This window comes from Aspergillus ochraceoroseus, assembly GCF_002846915.1.
Source record: "Aspergillus ochraceoroseus IBT 24754 chromosome Unknown P175scaffold_2, whole genome shotgun sequence".
Classification (NCBI taxonomy): domain Eukaryota; kingdom Fungi; phylum Ascomycota; class Eurotiomycetes; order Eurotiales; family Aspergillaceae; genus Aspergillus; species Aspergillus ochraceoroseus.
Genome location: NW_024468477.1, coordinates 718858 through 739455, shown reverse-complemented (window position 1 = coordinate 739455; position 20598 = coordinate 718858). Strand labels below are relative to the sequence as shown.

Below are 20598 nucleotides of genomic sequence, written 5' to 3'. Positions count from 1 at the left end.
GCTCGTACGCTTCTCAATCAACTGATTAGAACAGTAAGAAATGGATTGATCATAGAAACTGAACCGGATGCAAGGGGGGGTTTTTTTTTTGACTCTACACACGTTCCCCAGCTGAAGAAAGCCATATCCGTGGACACGTCAAAGGGCATATTTGAATTTTCATGGTCTTAAAATTTTTGGCTTTCATTTCGCTTTGCTCCATATGCAAGTGGGCGAAAATAAAAAGAAATATTCTCCAGACATCCTAACTAACCCGGGCGACAGTACATCTATTCCTCGAGAATGTTACCCTTCTCAGACACGTACAGACCGTCAAGGAACTACACTCGTTAGCAGAGGTTCAGATCCAGATTCAGATTCAGGAAAGGAAATCAAATACCTTTCGGATATCCTTGTTGCGGACTCTGCAGATCTGCTGGATGTCGGCGGCGCTCTGGGAGACACCCTCCAGGGAGTTACCGGAGAGCTGGAGTTCGTCCTTGACGTTGGGGGAGGTGATGATCTCAACACCAGGCTGGCAAGTCACGCGACGAACGTACTTCTCACCCAAGAAGTTACTATACAGCGAATATTAGTACCAATTCATTTCTTAACCGTGGTGTCGAGATGGATATAGAATATTCCACTACACTCTCGCTCGCAAAAAAAAAACAAAAAAACAAAAACAAAAAAAAATGCTGCATACCGGATCTCGACATCGTAAAGGCCAGTCTCGGAGTTCTTGTCAATGTTGACGTTGATGGGAAAGTGAGCATAGACGTAGCGCATCTTGTACTTGAAGCCCTTGGTGACGCCGATGATCAGGTTGTTGATGAGGGTGCGGACAGTGCGGAGGGTAGCGATTCCCTTGCGGGCACCGTGGTGCAGCACGATAGAGATCACTTCCGGGGAGGGGCGGCCGAAGGTAACGGCGATGTGAGAGAGGTCCTTAACGAGCTTGCCTGGTGAAAATGTTAACAGCAGTTCGATGGACCCGTCTGGCTGGATGGTGCCAGATTTTCCTGGAAATTCCGTGGCATACCTCGAGGTCCCTCGACGGTCACAATCCGCGAGCGAATGTGAACCTTCACTAAAAGAGAGAAATTCGAATTAGTTTTGGGGTTCATTCGAGACGGTTAAAAAAAGCAAAGCTGATAACAATTCATTTCCTCCGCTTCCTCTTCCTCATGCTATTCTCCAGTTGCTTCGTTGGAGAGTGTCTTTCCTTGCTGAAGCCGGCGCAGCACCCAGTTCACGATCACGCTTCCTCCCAACACCATTCTGATATCTCAACAACGCAAAAAAAAAAAAAAAAAAAAACACCCAGGTAGCTCACCATTCTCGGGAATCTGCAACGTTTCATCGGAGTGAATGTACCGCATCTTGACCGCGTGGGCTGTGGAATGTCCGAGGGGGAATTGTCGATGTCGTCGAGCGGTCGGTCGTCGAAAGGATCGAAAGTCGTCAAGACAAAAGCCGCAGTCTTTCGGTGGTGGAGCGAAAATCACGAATCACGGGGTTGTGCGTCGCTTAGCATCCGTTTGGGTTTAGCGCAATCCGCCTAGGGTTACTCTTCTATACGGAGTATTGTAGTATACATACATGCATTGACATTTCTGAAGGGAATTCTTACTGTATATCGAGATCATTGACATTCGCAATTTTTATTCTGTCGGTCCTATTATCATTCTTCCAGTAGGCTTGGATCCAAGATCTCCAGGTGCTGTTTTGCGCTGCAACAACGACAAGATTTCCTATTTGGGAATCCTGCTGACAAAGCCAAATGATGTTAGTTAGTTAACTAACTAACTATAGTAACAAGATAGTGGACTAAAAGACGAACTATACATTATCACCCATAATTATCATCCGGAATAATACTCAATATATACATACTATTGAAGAAACTGCGCCCAGCCTGCTGAACTCCATAGTCCTCCAAATCCACGCCGAAACAACCATATTAGATGATGATGATCAAAACATTACATGCCCCCGGAACAAGCGCGAGAGAAGACAACTATTCTGAGCCCTCTGGCTCGTCCTCTTTCCGACTGACGTCCTGAAGCCACTTGCCACCGAGACTCTTCAACTTCGACGCGAGCTGATCTTGAGCGTCCATCGCCGCAATATCATCTCCTCCACCGATGCTTTTCCCATTCACGAGGATATTCGGAACGGTGCGACGGCCGGTATTCTCCGCCAGAAGCGCTTGAAGCTTAGGCCCCAGCGGATGCTGATCGAGTTCGACCACAAACGGCGCGGGCACGATCGAGTACTTCCCGACGAGGATAGACTTGGCTTTCTTACTATAGGGGCAATAGGACTTGGAAAACACGATAACTGTAGGAATCCGGATAGTTAGTTAGTGACGAAGCCTCCCACGTATCATCAGGGTATAAGGAAAATGAGAGGAAGAAAAACAAAACTCACTCGGGGATCGCTTCAATATATCGTTCAGCTCAGCCTTGGCCTCCTCCTTCTGCTCATCAACCTCCGGTTCCTCCTTAGCAGCGCTCTCAGTGTCAGCAGCCCCAACTCGATCCTTCTCCTTAGGAACAGTCATCACTTTCCTCCCAGCGATGGGGATATCCTCCGTATCCTGCTCACCAGGGACCGGGGCTGGAACAGGTACCACCGGCCGCGGCGCCTTGGGGATTGCCGGCTCCTCCTTATCGCCAACTACATACTCGTCGCCGTATTCCTTATGCTGCGGGACGCCACCAGGAACCGCGGGCCCTTTGGCACCATCATCCCCTTTGTGAGCGTTTATGGCGGCCACGGTATTCCGGTAGAAATCTTGGTTTTGCACGCGTTGGCTTTCGCTCTGGTTGGTGGTGGAAAGAGAGAGAGAGAGAGAGAGGGTGTGTTAGTTTTCATATCTTCCATTGTCAAGAAAAGAAAAAAAAAAAAGAAGACGAAATCAAAACAAACGTACCGAGTAGTAAAAGTACATAATCACCACCACCAACGCAGTCACCACGATGGCTCGTAAGCGTCGTTGCGAAAGCATTCTGATGAAGTTGAAGAGAGGAGAAAAAGAAGGGAGACGAAAGTAAGAAGAAACGTCACCACTGAAATCAATCATACACTGTAACGACAGGAATGCGTTTTCACTCGCGTAGGTTATGTTTTTTTTTTTTTTTTTTTTTTTTTTCAAAGGAAAGGACCAAGAAAGGAGCAGGAAATCGATCAAATAGGTACTAGGAGGTCGGAGTGAGTGATGACGGGTTTGGTTCAGGAGTCAAGAAATGACTAGTAAGGCAGTTAATTAATTAACTAACTGGGCTGATAAATTGGACGAGCGGGTAACAACTTGAACTTTGGTGGTACCAAGAGGCCCCCAAGATCCGACTCTGTACTTTGTATCTAGGTTCAAAAGGAAAAGAAGGATGAACTATCTGATAATTGACGGTGGTTTCCTTTGGGGTTCTTCTCGCTGTCAAATAACTACAGTAACTACTCTGTGACGTACGGGAGATCCCCTGGATTGTACTCCGTATCGGATCCCGAAATCAATGCCCTATAGAGCAGTAGTACATTGCAAAAAAAAAAAAAAAAAAAAAAATCCAGGGAGTTAATTTGTGGTAATTAAGAATTAAATTATCAATATCTATGCTATGTCTGGGTATGAGGCTAGAACTAATGGTATCATGATCAAATATATAAAAAAGGATAAGCAAAAACACACAACATCGGGGCATGGGCATGGGGGCATGGGGGCATGGGGACGTAAAAAGTCAGTATCAGCGTGTATATATATATAGATGCAAGATGGAAATCATCCCCTTCAAACAGCGACGTGATGCAACCACCACAGAACCTGCCTGCAGTGGTGTATATAGCTCGACAACCCAACCCCCACTCACTTGAATCGTCCACATATAAAGCCTGCCTCCAAGATACAGCACATAGTCACTCTTTCTTCTTCTTCTTCTTCTTCTTCTTCTTCTTCTTCTTCTATCAGGCGTAGCCTTGAGTTCATCCAGCTTTTATACCGGACCGTGTTCCAATGGTCGCTCTGCGCTTGCCTTGCACCACGATCATCCAATCATCCCACTCCTGGGCAATTTCCATCAGGACATTGCCCATCACTGTCGCAGAGGCCATTAATCCGTGGCCTTCGCCCTCGAGCACTCGCACCTCGCACCGCCGCATGGTTTGACCCAACCATCGGACATTATCCACGGGGACCCGCGTGTCTCGACTTCCGTGGTGAATCACCACGTTTCGCGTGATATCAACATACCGGAACCCAATCGGCTGATGACGCTCCAAGCAAACCAGCAGATCTACCGCGGGGTTCGCATTGGTGGTCGCCAACTCCCAGATCTTATGCGTCAGTCGATTGTCATAATCCATCTGGCGTTCACGCTCCTGGGAGTCGACTGTATTCTGACTCGTCGTCACTTGGCCTTTTCGATCATTTAACCCAGTGGGGACTGGGGGGGGTTTCGGCGTGTCGACCGATTTGACATTGGTCTTCTCCGGTTGCGGGCTGCCATTGCTTTCCCCTTCAACGGGTATCGGGCGAGCGCTATCTTTCATGGTGGCCCGTCGTTTGGCCCGTCGAGGGGATTTTGGTAGACTAGAGGTAATACTAGCACTTGTTGCACTCATGAAGCTGGAATTGGCAACCTTGAGAATGGAAGTGGGTAAGGCCCGGAGGATCCTTTGCGAGTAGGGCACGGCATTATTCGGGACCGGGTTTTTGGGAGAGCCGATGTTGGATAGCTGTGAAGGGGGTATCCAAGGCGCTAAGAGATGTATGCGGCCACGAATATGCTGCGGAATTCTCAACGCGGTGGCTAATGCGTAGATGGCACCCGCAGAATGCGCCAAGATGGAGAACTTGGTGACTTTAAGATGATTACAGACAATTGCAACGTCATCTAATGAATAAAGTAAGCAACGTCGTGTAAACAAGATTAAATCAAAGGAAGAGGGGGGGGGGGGGTTACCTGGCCAGCTGAGAGGTGTTGCGATCTCATTCACATAAGGCCCACTTTCTCCAACTCCAGGTCGATCCAAAGTAACGAGCCGGATCCCTAGAGACCGTGCTAATTCGTCGTAGAATGCCATCAAATATCGAGTCAGTCCCATACCAAGACAGCAGAGTACCACATGACCTTTAGGGTCTCCAACTTCTGAGAATGCTATCACACGCCCACTTGTAGGATGCAGAACTCTTTGTGTGAGCTTATGGGAAGATACATAGTCTAGGACCGCCAGGTCGATGGAATCAGAACTCGATGGTCGTTCGTCGCCCACCCCGGAAGCACGCGTATTGGACCCAGGGCCCGAAGGGGATCGTTTGTGCAGTTTGGTCGGCGTTGTCGGTTCCACGGATCGCCTGTAACGTAGTTTTTCCAGCGGATCAGCCGGTTCGAAGGACTGCCTTGGCCCAAATGGCTGAGAGGAGGGATTGTTTGACTTCGATGCAACCTGCGGGCTGTTGCGCGGGAACGATCGACTTTTCCCCGTCAGGATAGCAGGAGACGGGGCGCTCTCCTCATCCTCGAGAGCCGCTTGGCGGCCATTGTCAACTCGCGTAACGCTGCTCCTCGCGTCACTTGTATGGTATGACGGTCTCACGGATGCGTTGGACGGCTTTCTTGTGGGCTGGTATGGTGTGTTATCTGTCTCCAATTCGCTTTTGATCTTCTGCTGCTGGTCCTTCAGCTCTTGAATCCTTTTCGTTACTTGCTCCGCTTCGGCACCAAACCCGGATATGCCACTGTCCGCTTTCGCTTCGCGGCTGCTTATGGAGGAATATCGACTATGACGGGCTGATTTTCGGTGTTTGGTGCCGGCAGAGTGGCTATGTCGCAGGGATGACTCCCGAGCTGGGATAACTCGTCCGCTTCCAATTCCGCCTGGCGTGCTTGGAGCGCTCTCCCGATTGCTTTGTAACGAAGGGCGCTCTTTTCCAGTGGGTGTGCCTAGCTCTGACTTCGACTGGCCGGGCCGGCCCTCTTCCACGACGTTCGCCATGGAATGTAATGAGCGCAAGCTAGCTCTGCTGCGCGGAATGTGGTGTTTTTGGCCGTCCGTAAAGCTATTTGTCTTTCGCAGTCGTTCTGTTTGCTTATCACTTGAGAACTCGCGCGAAGACTTTCTCAATAAACTTCTTATGCTCTTTCTCGAACTGGTTGAATGAATACTGGCTGCCGTGGAAACTCGTGGTCCGGGTTCCGCGGTAATCATGCCAAATGCCGAGTCTTCCCCCGCAGCCTTGCACGAAGTGTAGGAGCTTCTAGATGTAGGTCTCGCCGGAGAATTCGGTGGCTCAACGGTAGTCTTGGTCTTTGGAGGTTGCGGCGGGCGAGCCATACGAACGACGGGGGAGACGGCCGCATCATCCGGATGGAGGAAAGAGTGCTGTGATGACTCCTCGATGTTGTGCGCGTAAGTCAGTCCAGATCCAGGTTCCTTGGGTGGCTGTTGGTCGGAAACGGGAAGTTTTTCGGCAGGGAAAAATACGAGCGACGAGGGGTCCGTTTCCGAATCAATGCGCGGGATGTTGTCAAAGTGAGACTGCAGGCCGACAGAGATGGTCGAAAGGGAGGATATCAACGAGGTGATGACCTCCGGCGAGGCCGGGTCAACCGCTGTCGAGGGGTTGGCAGAATAAGGGCGCGAGCGATCGTGTTTGCGACGTCTTGCGAGCATGGGCGCCGCGTGGAAAGGGGCTTCCGCCGTGGTGACGGAAGGGTTCTCCGCGCCATCCATGGCGACTATTGACAGGGACTCTATTATACACGTTCCAGGAGACGGTTACCGACGACGATATATGCGGGAGAGCGTAGCGCGAACTTGCATGATCCAGTGGGAAGAGCAGGAATTGGACAATTGCAAGCTAGCCCACCGGCGTCAGTCAGTCGATGAATGAAGCACGACACATGTGCCAGGGTGTACTTGGGAGGTGAGAAGCTTTCAAACAAATCGAACCTGACGGCGATGAAATAGATAGAGAGTAGGTCTATTGTAAATTGCAACGCCCGGGAAAAGAAGGCCCCTTACGGTATATAGGCAAGCCCCTTGCCGAAGAGAGTTGATTATGTGAAGGAGAAACGAGGGAGGTGGAACTGCAAGCAATGAAAAGGAGGTAGATTCTAGGAAGAGAGGGACGAGATCAAGTCTGTTAATCTGGATTTGCATCCACAGTTCGCAGATCCAAATTTTGAGAGCTTCTCTTGGTTTCAATCTCAGATTCTTGAACCCGAGCTACTCCTTTCTTTCAGTACATATACAGTATCCCGAATTCACCTCATTTCAACCTTGCATCTGGGCCTGATATATATATTACTCCTGAACCATACAACCGCTTTCATTCGCAAGACATTTCACAACCACAGTGATTGAATATAGAACTCGTAAAGAACAGGGTTATTTATTCTACAAATCCAAAAGGTCCTCCATTGTATATTCAAGTTCTACTAGGCTTAGCATGTTTGGCGATGAAACTCATCGCTCTCCATAAGAATCATCTCTGCAGAGCTTGGCAAAACAATTAGTCTCAACTCTCAAGCCGACCACGACCCCGCGATTCCCTCCCCAGCTTCTCGATTCTGCAGGCTTGAACCCCGTTTATCAGTCCAGTCACCTTTCCCAGTGGCCGTCGACGCATTGCTACCACCTAGATATGCGGTGACCGACTAGTAGCTGTTCGAAGCAACCTGGTCCGCAATGGACGCCTACCCCCAAGATTATGTCGCCCACAATCTCCCCTTCATCCTGCTTTCGGGTCTCGAACAGGATACCAGCGACGACTCAAAGAAGGAATGGGACAATTATCCTCTTCTTAAAGAGAAGGGGTTCAAGATAGAGTCGGATTTCCCACCCTTGGACGAGTCTGCTGCGGAGGAGCTGCGGAGCGTATTCCTCGGCCTAGATGCCTCGCGAGCCCCCTGGGACCCCCGAGATGATGCCGTTTCGGAAGACTCTGGTATAGAATTTAAAATCAAGTCTGTTGGGAGGGTGAGTCGATCCTTTTCGTGACTGCGCGCCAAACCCAATATCTGGCCTGGATATTCAACTGGTGGGAACTGTTACCAGGATCAACTTGCTGACGCCATTGTAGAATTATAGACTGCCACCGCGCAAGGCTGATCCTCCTCCTGCGTCCCCCCCAACAAGTCCAACAGCGGGTGGTGACAATGAAATTCCCCATGGATCGCCTGTCGTCCTTCACTCGCCGATATCCCCCCTAACCCCGAGCTCTCCGACATTCCCTGACGGGTTGATGTCACCTCTATGGGTTACAAAACACCAGGACCTGGTTCCCGCCGCGGTTATAAATTTCTTTCCCTTTTGCTTGGACTCGAACATGAGCTCTCTGCGTGACAATCAACTAAAAATCGAAATCAATGGGCTGAAGAAGGAATGGGCCTCGTCTGGCTACAAAACTCGCTTCATTGTCATCCTTCTGTCGGAAGAGAGCACCGAGGAAGAGTTTGGAGATGCCGATGACCGGGTATTAAGCATTCGCAGGGCAACGAATCTGGACCAGAAATCAATATTTCTTCTCCCCGCGGACGTAACACCGGAAGAGCTGAAAGAGTTTACCACCTCCTTATTGTCTCTCCTGCAGCCATTGCTGATCGAATACTACCGGGATTTGTCCAAGCATGCTAGGCGAAAACGAAACAGAAGCACGATCCCCCCTCCAACGGCGCCGCCAACAAGCGGCACTTCCCAAACGCTGTCGCTCCAGGGGTGGAATACTCGATATGAATTCAAGCTAGGGATCTTGGCTGAGTTCCGGCGAGAGATAGATGCTGCTCTTAAAAACTACGAGAGTGCGTATGAAACACTCTTTGGACAGGAGGTGTTTGAGAACATTGCCGGCTGGGACCCGAGATTCAACGACGCCCGATTGTTGGCGGACGCTCTCGCAATTCGGATTATTCGCTGCTTACTACATACCGGACACACTACGACGGCGGTGAGATCATGGGTGAATCACCGTTCTCGTTTGCAAGATATCATCAATAGACGAGGGAAAGGCACTCGGAATTATGGTTGGGAAGCTTGGGAGGCTAGATGGTCGATGGTCATGGCTCAACTCATTCATCAAGCCAAGATACCTCAATTCATGACGGTGGGAATTCCGCAAGATCAATTTAAAGAGCAAACCCCGATTTTTGTGCCTCGCGAGAGGATCTACCCACCGGGGGACGATATTATGCCATGGGAACAACTGCATCATGAGGGCTACTGGCTATATCGATCGGCAAAACATACCATGCAGCGACGAGCTTTGGCGGAACAGATTCCGGCAGAGGATCGGGTCCCCCCAGGACAGTCACCAGCATCTCAGATAGCAAGCAAAGCGTACCTCTACGACACGTATCTTGTCCCAGAAACGCATGTCGAGGCCCCCCAAGCAGGAACCGCGGGCGTTGACCATTCGCTATTGATCTTGGGTGCTCTCCAGGCTGCCTTGGCGGAGTTTTCGAAGCGGGACCAAATCAGGAAAGTAGAGAGTATCAGCTTGGAGATGGCAGAAGAATATATGCGCATTGGTTCTTGGGCAGAGGCCTATGGGATTCTCCGGCCACTCTGGCCCACACTCACTTGGCGCCGCTCGGGGTGGTGGCAGCTCATGGTAAAGTTCGGCTGGGCCCTGCGGGAGTGTGCTGTACGGACCAAGGATAGTGACACAATTTTACGAGTGGACTGGGAACTGCTTAATTGGGGTAAGGATATTCGATCCCCCCCTTTGTTAATCCTTGGGATCCTGACTGACGTATTTCTAGCTTTCCCTGCCAGACCCGAGTGGCATTACGATATCCACCAGAGCCTCCGAGATCTTCCCCTTGTAAAGCCAAAGCCATCGATTGTGATAAAAGCAGAGGACATCATATCGAGCAGTAAGCAACATCTCTGAACATTTCTTGCACACAAACTAAGCCTTGTGTATATCTCTAGTCACCGCATCGTTCATCTTTCAGAGCGCTGAAGGGAATGTTGGAGAGCCTCTACATGGCCAGCTTGTGATCAAGTCCTGCACCCATGCCACCTCAGCCCCCATCCAATTTGCAGAATTAAAACTGGCGTTTGAAGGGTGCCTTCGTCCCATCAGATTACAATCGGATCAAAACACAGACGCAGACACAGGGACTCCTTGCGTCATATCGTCACCCCCATTGCGCGACCCAAGTATATTATCTGACGCCTCAGTTATCCAGTCGCCCACGAGTGTCTTAACTGCATTAACAGGAATCGCTGACTTGACTCTCGGACCCGGTCAAACCAAGGTGTATAACCTGTCGTGTATTCCCCGGGAGGCAGGGGAGTCCCGGGTGGCCTCGGTGGCTCTGCTCGTGGCGGAAGAGAAATTTGAGCTGACATGTGCCATCACCGATCTAGTGCAAGCAGAGGCATTCTGGTGGCAGCAGACCTCGAAGGCTGCCACCACTCGTAGGAGGGTTGGTAAGGACCGTGATGTGAACCGGTGTAAAATCTTACCTAAGCCACCGAAGATCCGAATGAGCGTCCCCAATATCAAAGAGACCTATTATACGAACGAACGAATTGTTCTCAATCTCATGATCCATAACGAAGAAGACGAGGCAGCTGAAGTCTTTGCCGAAGCGAGGCTATTCGGTCCCGCTAATTCGACTGCTAAAATTCTTTGGCTCGATGAGGAGGATTCACCACCTGCCCGCCACGATTCGAAGGCTAATAATACTCCGATCGAAGAAGTATCTCACTTTGTGAAAAGACCAATTGGGGTTATGGAAAGCGCTTCCCAGCGGGAATTAACGGTTGTTCTGACCAACACGGAGGACGCTTCTGAGTATGAGCTCGAAATATCTTCGGTATACAATCTCGTGTCTGATGTCCAAACCCCGATCATCGCGACTACCCGAGTGACTGTGTCCATTGTCCGTCCGTTCGAGGCCAATTATGAATTTCTTCCTCGCCTCCACTCCGAGCCATGGCCGGATTTCTTCACAGTCGACGATGATTTGGTTGGATCGCACCCGAACTCAACCCCCCGAGGGGGGCTGGTGCAAAAATGGTGCCTCGATACGAAAGTTGTTTCGTTCGCCAGTGAGCCCTTGGTCATTGAAGAGATGTCCCTTGCCCTTCTGAACCTCCATAGTGGGGCTATCTCCCAGATAGGGAGCGAAGTAGTCGTCAGTCCGGAAACACCGGAGATCCGACCTGAAGAGCTTCGCCAGTCCAATTTCATCTTGGACATCCAGAAGGCCGTCCTCGGTGACCGGCGACCTACTGCGCTCAATCTCGCCCTTGAGATCAAATGGCGACGAAGCATCAGTGGGGACGGCCATTCGCCGGCGGAGACTACGACAAGTACCCTTGCGATACCCCGGTTCGTCATGCCGGCGGGCGAGCCCCGGGTGCTTGCCTCCGCCGTTCCCTCTCACAAGCTGTCGGGCTTGATCCATACCGAGTACACTCTGGAAAACCCCTCGCTACATTTCCTCACCTTTAACTTGACCATGGAGGCTAGTGAACAATTCGCGTTTAGTGGGCCCAAGACTACAGTTGTCCAACTGGCTCCGCTGAGCCGACATGTTGTACGGTATAACTTATTGGCCTCTAAACGAGGGTTGTGGATCCAGCCACAGCTCCTTGTGGTGGATACGTACTTCAACAAGACTCTCCGAGTACTCCCCACGGAGGATATGCGCTCTGACAAGAAGGGAATTCTGATATGGGTTGATGCTGACGACTAGACGATGCATCAAGCAGGGTGGGTGGTGCTTGATGATTTCACTTCTTTTGCTATATTTGATGTTTGTTATTGTGACGAAATATATGAACAATCGAATACCAACCCGCATCTCTCCTTCCATTCTAGTATTAAATAGGACCTACTACCTGTCTTGCTGTCTTGCTGTCTTGCTGTCTTTGGCAGAGGCAGAGGTGTATCACGTGGACAGCCCTTATCAACCCCCGCTAATGCCCAAAAGGGGACTAGCGGCGATCGGAGCAACACCCGCAGCTTTCCTATTCCGTTAGGCGGAGAAGAAGAACCAAAAGAGACGCCGACATAGAGCGAGCGAGCTGGGAATCCTCTCTTCCATCCAACCCCCCCCCTCCCCCCCTTCCAGCCTACATTGCTCCAGTGGGAACTATCCTGTTTCTTACGGAATTTCTTTCCTGCATCCCCATTTCGCCAGGACTCTGCCGTTTTCCATACCCACCTCCCCCGGCGCCTACTGGTTCTCCTCTTCTTTCACCCACTCACTTCCTTCGCTACGAGCAGAGCCATGGCGGCGCAGGCGGCCTTGATTGCCGATACCATCGTGGGCTTGAAACGCGCCCTCCGCAATGAAACCGAATGTAAGTCTTGTGTGTGTCCAGGCTTAGGGGCCAGTTTAGCTTCGTTGTCTTCGTGCGCATTTGTTGAGTGGACGCTTGTTCAGATTCAGGGCCCGACGATCCGATCTCCCAGCCGACGAACAGAGGCAATAAGCTACATGCCAATGCAAATTTCGTGCGAGAAGGTGCACTGGGATATGTTCATTCCGAGCAACTATATAAACAGGTAAATTCTTCTGCTCGTCCATCCTCTTCCCCCCAAAACCCAAATCGGGGCGAGATTCTCCTTCAGTGGATGAAGGTGTCGAGAATGCAAATTGGGATCAACTAACGTTTTTTTTTTTTTTTTGGCTAGAAAATTGAGCATGCTGGATACACCCGCTACATCCTCCAGCATAATCCTGTGCGCTACGACTCGGAAGGCGATGAGCTCGATGACGACGATGAAGACTCGGAGGCGGATGCTGTCGCCGCGGAAGAAAACCCGTTCTCAGAGATCGCATTAGAGCGTATGTACTGAAGCTATTTTCCATGCATGAATATGGCAGACCGATTGGCTAATTCGTTTGCTCTTTTCTTCGCCTTCTCACCCTGCAGACTTCCTGTGTCCTCTGAAACACCCATCCGAACTTCCCTCACATCCTTCCTTATCACACATTTACACCTCCAAGGCACTTTTCAACATGACAAAAGCTATTGAGACGAAGCTCCGTCAGGAACGGGCTTTGCTATGGCGTGCAAGGAATCTGCACCGGAAATTCCTGGGGGATGGTTCCTGGGCGCCCTGTGGGATGTTTGAGACGCCCGAGGATAGGTGGATTTTTGAGCCCAAGATGACTAGCACAGAAAAGAATACCGCGCTACCGCAATTCGAGACCAATGGAGCCAGCTCATCGCTCGATGGGAAAGTGAGTAATGCGAAAGATGCAATGTCGACCGCAAGTTCCCTAAGGGGAGCTAGTTCCGCGCAGAATGAGAGACCCCAACCAGGTCGTCCCACAGAAGACATGGAAATGGCAGATGGGCCGAACCACCAGATCTCCGAGGCCAATCAGTCGAAAGGACCGAAATTCGAAGATGTTGACACGCCTGTTGGAGACCTTCCACCACACCCGGAACTCAAGAAAGGTGGGCCCAAAGTTAACGGAAACAAAGTGGACCACCAGGCCGATGATCGGGATCGAATGTCCGACGTGGATGGGATAGTGAACAAGGATAAAAGCGGGAGAAGCAACGAAGAATCCGCTGCAGACTCTGAGCACCCGGGCAGGCATAGCAGAGAACATGACGCCGACGGAGACATGGACATGGAGGACGGCTCTTCCCCGGAGCCACCCCGACGGATGACGACGCGAGCCCAAACCGGCGCAGGACAGCCGGCGCCAGACCAAGACTCTGGCCGTGGCTCCCCCTCCTTATCCAGCGAAACCCTCCACTCTCTTCCCACCCCTCACCCTCTCTACCTCGTCCCGGACTCCACGCGATCAGACGCCAATTTCGGCCTACCACCCACCGAAGCCGAAGACACGCGGCGACTCCTCTGGTCCTATGTGCAGAAGCAAGAAGAGACGGTGCGGGGGGTTGAACACATGCTGGAAAACCTTCTCCGCGCTTGCCGGATGAAAGATGATGTCTTTGAATGGTGCAAAGCAGAAGGGCATGCCGGCGAGCTCAGCGACGGCGAAGACTGGTATGACCGGGAGAAATGGGGACTTGCTGAGGGAGAGGATCTCAAAAAGGGAGCGGACGAAGATGACATTGAGCCGGTTGAGGAAGCCCGCACAACGAATAAAAGAGGCAGAGGTCGTCGTAACTGAAAAGGGGCATTCTTCTTCTTCTTCTTCTTCCATTTCGTCTTCTGTTGTTGTTTTGGTTTCCCCCTTATACATAGAATCCCATAGCGTGGAGTTGGCGGGGTCGGTTTGCTGTGTCTCTTACATGATATCAATATCTATCATTATCCATGCGGTATACTTACTTATACTGAGTGAGGGTACGTTGTTATTTCTTCTTCCGAGGGTTCAATTTATGCCGGAAGGGGAGCTTGGAGTTTTGAGCCGGGGGATTTTGATCAAATGATACAAATGATATTTATTCATTCTTCTATCCATATCTCTATATACATGGGCTACACGATGCGAGAGCACAATGTATATATATATATATGGTTGTTTTCTCCTGCTTAATTCCAAGTATACTTAAAATTGATCATACAGCAATCAGGAAAAAGTAGCTGAGAGTTGTTCTCGCGGATTTGCTTGGGGGTTTTTTTTTTCTTTTTTTAAGGTGATTCTTTTGTTCTTGCTCATCTTCCTCTTGTTCCATGTTGAAGAGCATATTTCGTTTCATTCATTCCACCCTGATTCCATCATTCGACCTCCTGGTCTCTCTAGATTCGATCATAGGGATGTTGAACGTCCACGATCTCAGTTTCAGTTTCGTCACGAGCATGCGAAATGAAGTACGGAGTACCTAACACTGCTAACCCCCCTTCATTTCGCATGGATGGAGGAAGTTACTGGCTCTTGCCGCCTTGCTTCGACTTTGCGCGTTCACGTTCACGCTTGGCGTAGATTTCCGCAGTGAAGGGACTAACAGCATGATAAGGTGGTTAGTTACGAACCATGTTTGTTTTTCATCTCGTATACGATATGATATGACGTATATATATACGAAGGAAAGCAAGAGAGAGAGAGAGAGAGAGAGAGAGAGAGAGAGAGAGAGACTTACTCCTCCCACCGAAGAGCAACCCAATACAAAACAAACACCTCCGCGGCGAGAAGAACACCAGCCACCTTGCCCCTGTACAGGGCCACGCCTAGGAAGTTCAACGTGCTCCCCCAGTACATCGGGGAACCGGTGACGCTAAAGGGGAACCCGGTGACGGGGCCATCCATCAGGATGCCAAAGTAATCGCCTAGGTAGGTGCCGGTGACGCCGAGGGCATACATGCTGGAGAGGACCAGGACGGAACCAATGGCGAAGAGAGCGCCGCCGAGAAGCGGTTGGTGCACTGGGGCATAGTAGGGTTGGTTTTCGAGGGCGAGGTGGTAGATGTGGTCGCGTAGGATTCCAAGGGAGAAGATGACCACGGCTAGGAAGTAGCATCCGTAGTAAGGGCCACCGAATATACGAGTCAAGACCTGGCTGCGGTATTCTACAGAGAATGTAATAATGAGATAGGTTGTCGCGTTGGGGTGGTTATTGTTTTTTTTTTTTTTTTTTTTTTTTTTTTTTCTTGTCTTTTTTTCTCTCTCTAAAGCAGTCTTTGGGGGGGAGGGGGGGAATGGTTAGGATTGGGGTTGAACCAACCGGCACGGGCGACGATGCTATTCGAGCACAAGTTAGAGAGAGATAGACCAGACAGTGAGAGTGACAGCTTACTTCCAGAAGATCGGGTTAAAGGCAATGGACAGAGCGGCCCCTAGAGAAAGAAACATCGGAGTTGAGAATCACATGCGGGGGAACCTGTATAAAAACAGTCGGGATTAGGCACATACATGTCAGGGTGTTCTGGGAAAAGTCGACAAAATCAGAGAGAGAAGCCATGTTTACAAGAGGCCAAGTTGGTAGGAGATTGAGATAGAGAAGAGAAAGGAAGAGAAGGAAAGATGGAGGTTGAGGTTGAGGTCGAGGTTGAGATACTTCGTTTATAGTGGAGAAAAAAACAGCACAGAAACAGCATGACATCCTTGTTTTTTTCATTTTTTTTTCATTGTTTTCTTTGCATGTGATTCTGATTCTTACCGATTTCGGACGGTTAGAACCAGGTGGGTGTAATAATGTGTAATGTAATGTAACAGAGCTCCAGGTATGGTACTGACCAGTACAGTACCGTACCGTACCATACACCAACAGACCCCTCTCACCGCCTGCCCACCTCGGCCTTTGTTTGATCATCCCAGATCGTTCGTTACCAACTGAAGAGAGAGAGAGAGAGAGACAATTCATTCAACAACTTGTCGCTCGGTCAGGATTCGAAATGTTCCTCTGTCCACCGGGCCTGTTCTTCTCCTGATCACCATGAGAAAAACTGTCCTGACTGCGGTGTGAATGCTTCGGTGAGAATGGCCTTGAAGCGTCGTGATTATGTCCTGCTGGGATTGGGGGCTTTCATTGCTTGGGGTCTGGTGGTTCGCTGGCTTCCTATCCTCAGATACCTGGGGTATGCCGTGGTTCTTGGTGCATTTCTCTCCTTCGCCGCGTTATTCGGCCTGGTCCTTTTGACCACTCGCACTTCAAGTGCCTCGAGACCGCCTCGCGCAAAGACCCTCCCTGTCGCGTTCGTCGCCCGTCACCATTGGAAGAAGGAAGTACAAGCGTTCGAGCAACGCTCGCTGTACCGCCCCCAGTCGCTCTATCCTCAATCCTTTATTGTGTCCGAGAGTATCGATGAGCTCCTATCCCTGATCACTCGGGACTTTATTTCTTCCTGGCATAAGAGCATCAGCCCCGGTCCCGCTTTCGTCAATGAGGTGGATAAGGTGATCCGGATAGCCGTGGGGAATCTGCGGGACCGACTGCTGGCGGAGGATCTGGTGTCACTTATTGTCTCCCGGATATTCCCTATTTTGACTGCCCATCTCAGGGAATTCGACATCGCGGAGCGATCCGTACGCGGCAGACACTTAACACGCAATGTCACCGAGTCCGAGGAGTTGGATCTGGCTATCGCGAGCAAGTACCGCGACGGCAACCTCCATCCTGCTGCCGTGCTGTCACTCTCTGACCAGAAGGCGGTGGAGCAGGAGTACTTGCGCAAGGTCACTGTTGGCCTGCTACCTCGGTTATTCCCCGAGAGTGTCCTCAACAGTCGCATTGTCTCTGTCCTTATCAGGGAGATTGTTTCATGCGCCGTGCTTTTCCCGCTTGTCTCAGTTCTCTCCGACCCCGATACTTGGAATCAATTGATGGAGGCCTATGGCCGAACAGCTCTGCAGGACCGCAAAACGGTACGCAAACTTCGCGCCGCCCTAGATGAGCATGCTTCGCCCGTTCCCAAGTCAAAGCGTGGCCATGCCTTCCCGCGCCTTTCCCCGAATGATTCGGAGCGAGCTTTCGAGCGATTTGTCCGAGCCATTCGGCGGTGTAATAACCTTTCAGATGCGAGGCGATTCAGAGCACTTGTGGCTAGCCAGCTGAAACGCGAGTCAATGGTAGAAGGGCAGGACCCGGTCTACCTCCGGAGATTAGAAACAGGCAAAAGAGTTCTGGACCAGAAGGTTTCCAAGCTTTCCACGCCAGGTAGTCAACCCTCGCATACTGCTGCTGCTGCCACGCACTTCCGCCGCAAGAGCTCATCCGCCGTCCAAGAGGCGTCTTTGGTGGATGTCATGCATGATGCGTCAGGCCTCTCCTATTTTATGGAGTTTATGGACCGTCAGCGTCTCATGTCTCTTGTTCAATTCTGGATTGTGGTGGATGGATTTCGCAACCCCCTCGAAGATGATTTTGGAGACGAGACATCCCCAAGCTCCTCAAGCTGGACGAGTACAGACAGAAACGATATGGCCCTCATCAGTGAAACCTATCTCACGAAACCTGAATTGAAAGTGACAGACGAGTCGCGCCAAGCGGTGAAGGCTTTCCTCAGGTCAGGGAAGCGTGCCACCCCGGAGCAATACCGCAAGGCCCGGACCGTGATCTTGACGACACAATCGGCAGTATTGGAAGAACTCCAGAACGTCTATTATCCCAAGTTTAAAAAATCAGACTTATACTACAAATACCTCGCATCGGACGAAGCCTCGCATTCTGGTTCCCAGAACCCTCCACCTACATCCCGCCAAAACCCCCCCAGCGCTATAGAAGCTCGGGAGAGACGTCCACTTCCGCCCCTGATGGCTCGAACAGCGTCTCAGCCAGGTCCGAGGCCAAAGAAGGATCTGCGCAGAGCCGCCATCTCTTCCAGTGACATGGGCAAACTCTTTGATGATGACGAGTCTCCCAGACGATCATTCGACTCGGAGCGCTCGGTTCCATTGTTTGATGACGATTACGATACAGATCCGATGGCGGCATCCACTCAAAGCCTTACCCGAGACTCGCAAAATGGCGAGAACGAGACGAGCGAAAGCCGAGTCATCGAAAATATGGAAGCCGCTTTGAACGACATTATCACCAATGAGCCAACGAATGGAAAGTTAGAGGACCTGAGAAGTGCGGATCTGTCTCCTTCTACATTGTCTATTCATGACCCCAATCAAAGATCTCCACCCGGCTCGATGGAATCTTCGCGAGTAGATAGTCGGGTAGACGATAGAGTCAAACCAAGCATAGCCTCCCTCGGCCTTGTGGACAAGTCTTCACGCCTTGGTGTATTTGATGACGACCTTTTCCCGGACCAGCAGAAATTTATTGAGGATGAGTATGAAGAGCCTGTAGGGACCGATGACAAGGATTCTGCAGACGAGGTCCATGAGGCTGCGCCCGGGGACCTTGGTCTGACCGAGGCGATTGAGGCGCTCACTGCCGACATCGAGAAACTCGGGTCGCAGGAATCAGTCGTGGATACCTTGACGCGAAAGGCCGAGCTCACGAACAATACTGCCGAACTGAGGATTTTGCGCAAGTCCAAAGCTAGTATCCAGCGAGAAATCCACCGAAAGGAGATGCAGCGACAGCAGTATATCATCCAGGAGAGTGATAACAGCCTGTATGGCAGGTCGACTGTCCGAATCAAGTCCATCGTAGTGGGCAAAGAGGAGGATGGTCGAGAATTTGCTATGTGTACGTCTCTGTCTCATATCTGGCGTTCTGCTATACTAACGTTCCCTTGATCCTAGACGTGATCGAAGTACAACGAAATGCTGGAGAGCAGATGCCCGCAGCATCGTGGGCCGTGGCTCGTAGGTACAGCGAGTTCCACGAGCTGCACCATCAGCTTCGCATGCGATACCCGTCCGTGCGTCAACTCGAGTTTCCTCGACGACGGATGGTCATGAAGCTACAGAAAGAATTTCTCCAGAAGCGCCGTCTAGCCCTAGAGGCCTACCTACAAAAGCTCCTACTCCTCCCAGAAGTATGCCGGAGCCGTGACCTACGAGCCTTTCTCTCCCAACGAGCCATCATCCCTCCTCGCGATGAGACGAACCCACGCGATGGCGAGACTAAAGATCTTGTTACACGGATATATAACTCCGTCGCAGATGGCATGGATGATTTCCTCGGCAACTTTGGTGTCCTCGACCAACTCTCCATTGCGGGCCAAAACCTCATCTCCGCCGCAACAAACCAACAACAACAACAACCACCACCACCACCACCACCAAGCACTACCACCACTACTAGTGTTGCTGCTGGTGTTCCCACTGCTACTACTACTACTACTACTACTACTACTACCACCACCATTCCCGGTGACTCCACCCTCGCTACCGAAGATGCGGTCACAGCCGCTGAAGCCGAAGCCGAACTCAACGCTTTCGAAGACCGTGAACTCGAACCCTTCATCAAACCCATCTGCGATCTCTTCCTGGAAACCTTTGAACTCAACAAAGGCAACAACTGGCTGCGCGGCCGCGCCGTAGTGGTCGTCCTCCACCAACTCCTCGGCGGGACCATCGAGCGCAAAGTCCGCGAGGGCGCCCGCTCCCTGGTCCAAGACGAACCTTTACTCCGGTACATCGCCCTTGCAAGGGAAACCATGTGGCCTGGTGGCGTCCTCCGCGAAAGCAAACCTCGCACACCGTCGGAACGCCTCATGAGTCGCACCGAGGCGAGTTTGGTCCTTGCTACGCTGATTCCAGATCTAGCGGGGAACGTGGTCGGGAGGGCGAATGCACAAGCAGCGGCGCGCAGGGTCTTTGCGACCTTGAATAATCCGCGGTTGAATGCGCATCTGGTCTTTACCTTGCTGGATGAGATTGTCCTTGTCTTGTTTGGGGGGAGGTCTTGACTTTTCTTTTTTCCTTCTCTGTTTTTTTCTTTCCCCCCCTACTAACTTAGGTAACTGACTGACTGACTACCTAACGGACTAACTGACTTAATAACTGGCTGGTTGGCTGGTTATTCAAGGCAATTGACTGTCTTGAAAATGAATGTTGATTCAAGCGTACCGGAGTACCTACCTACCTACCTAATGATATGATCCCCATGAACATGGAAATGACATGAGTTATGCCACAGAGCGAGGGATGTGTTCTACCTGACTGCACTGCATACGGAGTACATATAGTTATATGTTTTAAGAGCTGAGCGTCCTACAATTTCACTTTTACTTTCATTTTGTCATGGGATTGCTTTACTTTCTTTTAACTACTATGTATATATATCATGATATATGTCTTCTATCGAACTGAACGTACTTGTAGTGATAGT

The 20598-nt window shown here is 50.8% G+C and overlaps 7 protein-coding genes across 7 annotated transcripts; 3 read left to right on the top strand and 4 right to left on the bottom strand.

The window, feature by feature from the left end:
- Window positions 1–63: 63 nt before the first annotated feature.
- On the bottom strand, window positions 64–1414 carry P175DRAFT_0498941 (60S ribosomal protein uL6). Its single transcript, XM_040896621.1, has 5 exons — window positions 1316–1414; window positions 1022–1069; window positions 686–941; window positions 380–557; window positions 64–320 (listed from the first exon to the last, which is right to left on the bottom strand). The coding sequence occupies exons 1-5, from the start codon at window positions 1359–1361 to the stop codon at window positions 270–272; spliced, it is 579 nt and encodes a 192-aa protein (XP_040753798.1). The 5' UTR covers window positions 1362–1414; the 3' UTR covers window positions 64–269.
- Window positions 1415–1612: 198 nt separating this feature from the next.
- P175DRAFT_0498940 (glutaredoxin) lies at window positions 1613–3109 on the bottom strand. Its single transcript, XM_040896620.1, has 3 exons — window positions 2918–3109; window positions 2413–2806; window positions 1613–2322 (listed from the first exon to the last, which is right to left on the bottom strand). Exons 1-3 carry the CDS (start codon window positions 2990–2992, stop codon window positions 2000–2002), a joined length of 792 nt encoding a protein of 263 aa, XP_040753797.1. The 5' UTR covers window positions 2993–3109; the 3' UTR covers window positions 1613–1999.
- Window positions 3110–3565: 456 nt separating this feature from the next.
- On the bottom strand, window positions 3566–7023 carry P175DRAFT_0452794 (uncharacterized protein). The gene is made up of 2 exons (XM_040894529.1): window positions 4941–7023; window positions 3566–4871 (listed from the first exon to the last, which is right to left on the bottom strand). The coding sequence occupies exons 1-2, from the start codon at window positions 6709–6711 to the stop codon at window positions 3961–3963; spliced, it is 2682 nt and encodes an 893-aa protein (XP_040753796.1). The 5' UTR covers window positions 6712–7023; the 3' UTR covers window positions 3566–3960.
- Window positions 7024–7521: 498 nt separating this feature from the next.
- On the top strand, window positions 7522–11802 carry P175DRAFT_0514490 (uncharacterized protein). The gene is made up of 4 exons (XM_040898810.1): window positions 7522–7959; window positions 8063–9680; window positions 9741–9854; window positions 9913–11802. Exons 1-4 carry the CDS (start codon window positions 7669–7671, stop codon window positions 11688–11690), a joined length of 3801 nt encoding a protein of 1266 aa, XP_040753795.1. The 5' UTR covers window positions 7522–7668; the 3' UTR covers window positions 11691–11802.
- A 425-nt stretch (window positions 11803–12227) lies between these two features.
- P175DRAFT_0514489 (RXT2 domain-containing protein) lies at window positions 12228–14181 on the top strand (the record flags this gene model as incomplete). Its single annotated transcript, XM_040898809.1, has 4 exons — window positions 12228–12300; window positions 12384–12505; window positions 12635–12788; window positions 12877–14181. The coding sequence occupies 4 exons, from the start codon at window positions 12228–12230 to the stop codon at window positions 14094–14096; spliced, it is 1569 nt and encodes a 522-aa protein (XP_040753794.1). The 3' UTR covers window positions 14097–14181.
- Window positions 14182–14341: 160 nt separating this feature from the next.
- On the bottom strand, window positions 14342–15885 carry P175DRAFT_0498937 (bifunctional phosphatidyl-N-methylethanolamine N-methyltransferase/phosphatidyl-N-dimethylethanolamine N-methyltransferase). The gene is made up of 5 exons (XM_040896619.1): window positions 15780–15885; window positions 15664–15703; window positions 15592–15608; window positions 15010–15436; window positions 14342–14870 (listed from the first exon to the last, which is right to left on the bottom strand). The coding sequence occupies exons 1-5, from the start codon at window positions 15826–15828 to the stop codon at window positions 14795–14797; spliced, it is 609 nt and encodes a 202-aa protein (XP_040753793.1). The 5' UTR covers window positions 15829–15885; the 3' UTR covers window positions 14342–14794.
- A 270-nt stretch (window positions 15886–16155) lies between these two features.
- Window positions 16156–20176, top strand: rgsC (putative intermediate filament protein (Mdm1); the record flags this gene model as incomplete). Its single annotated transcript, XM_040895165.1, has 3 exons — window positions 16156–19008; window positions 19065–19568; window positions 19662–20176. Exons 1-3 carry the CDS (start codon window positions 16347–16349, stop codon window positions 20174–20176), a joined length of 3681 nt encoding a protein of 1226 aa, XP_040753792.1. The 5' UTR covers window positions 16156–16346.
- Window positions 20177–20598: the final 422 nt, after the last annotated feature.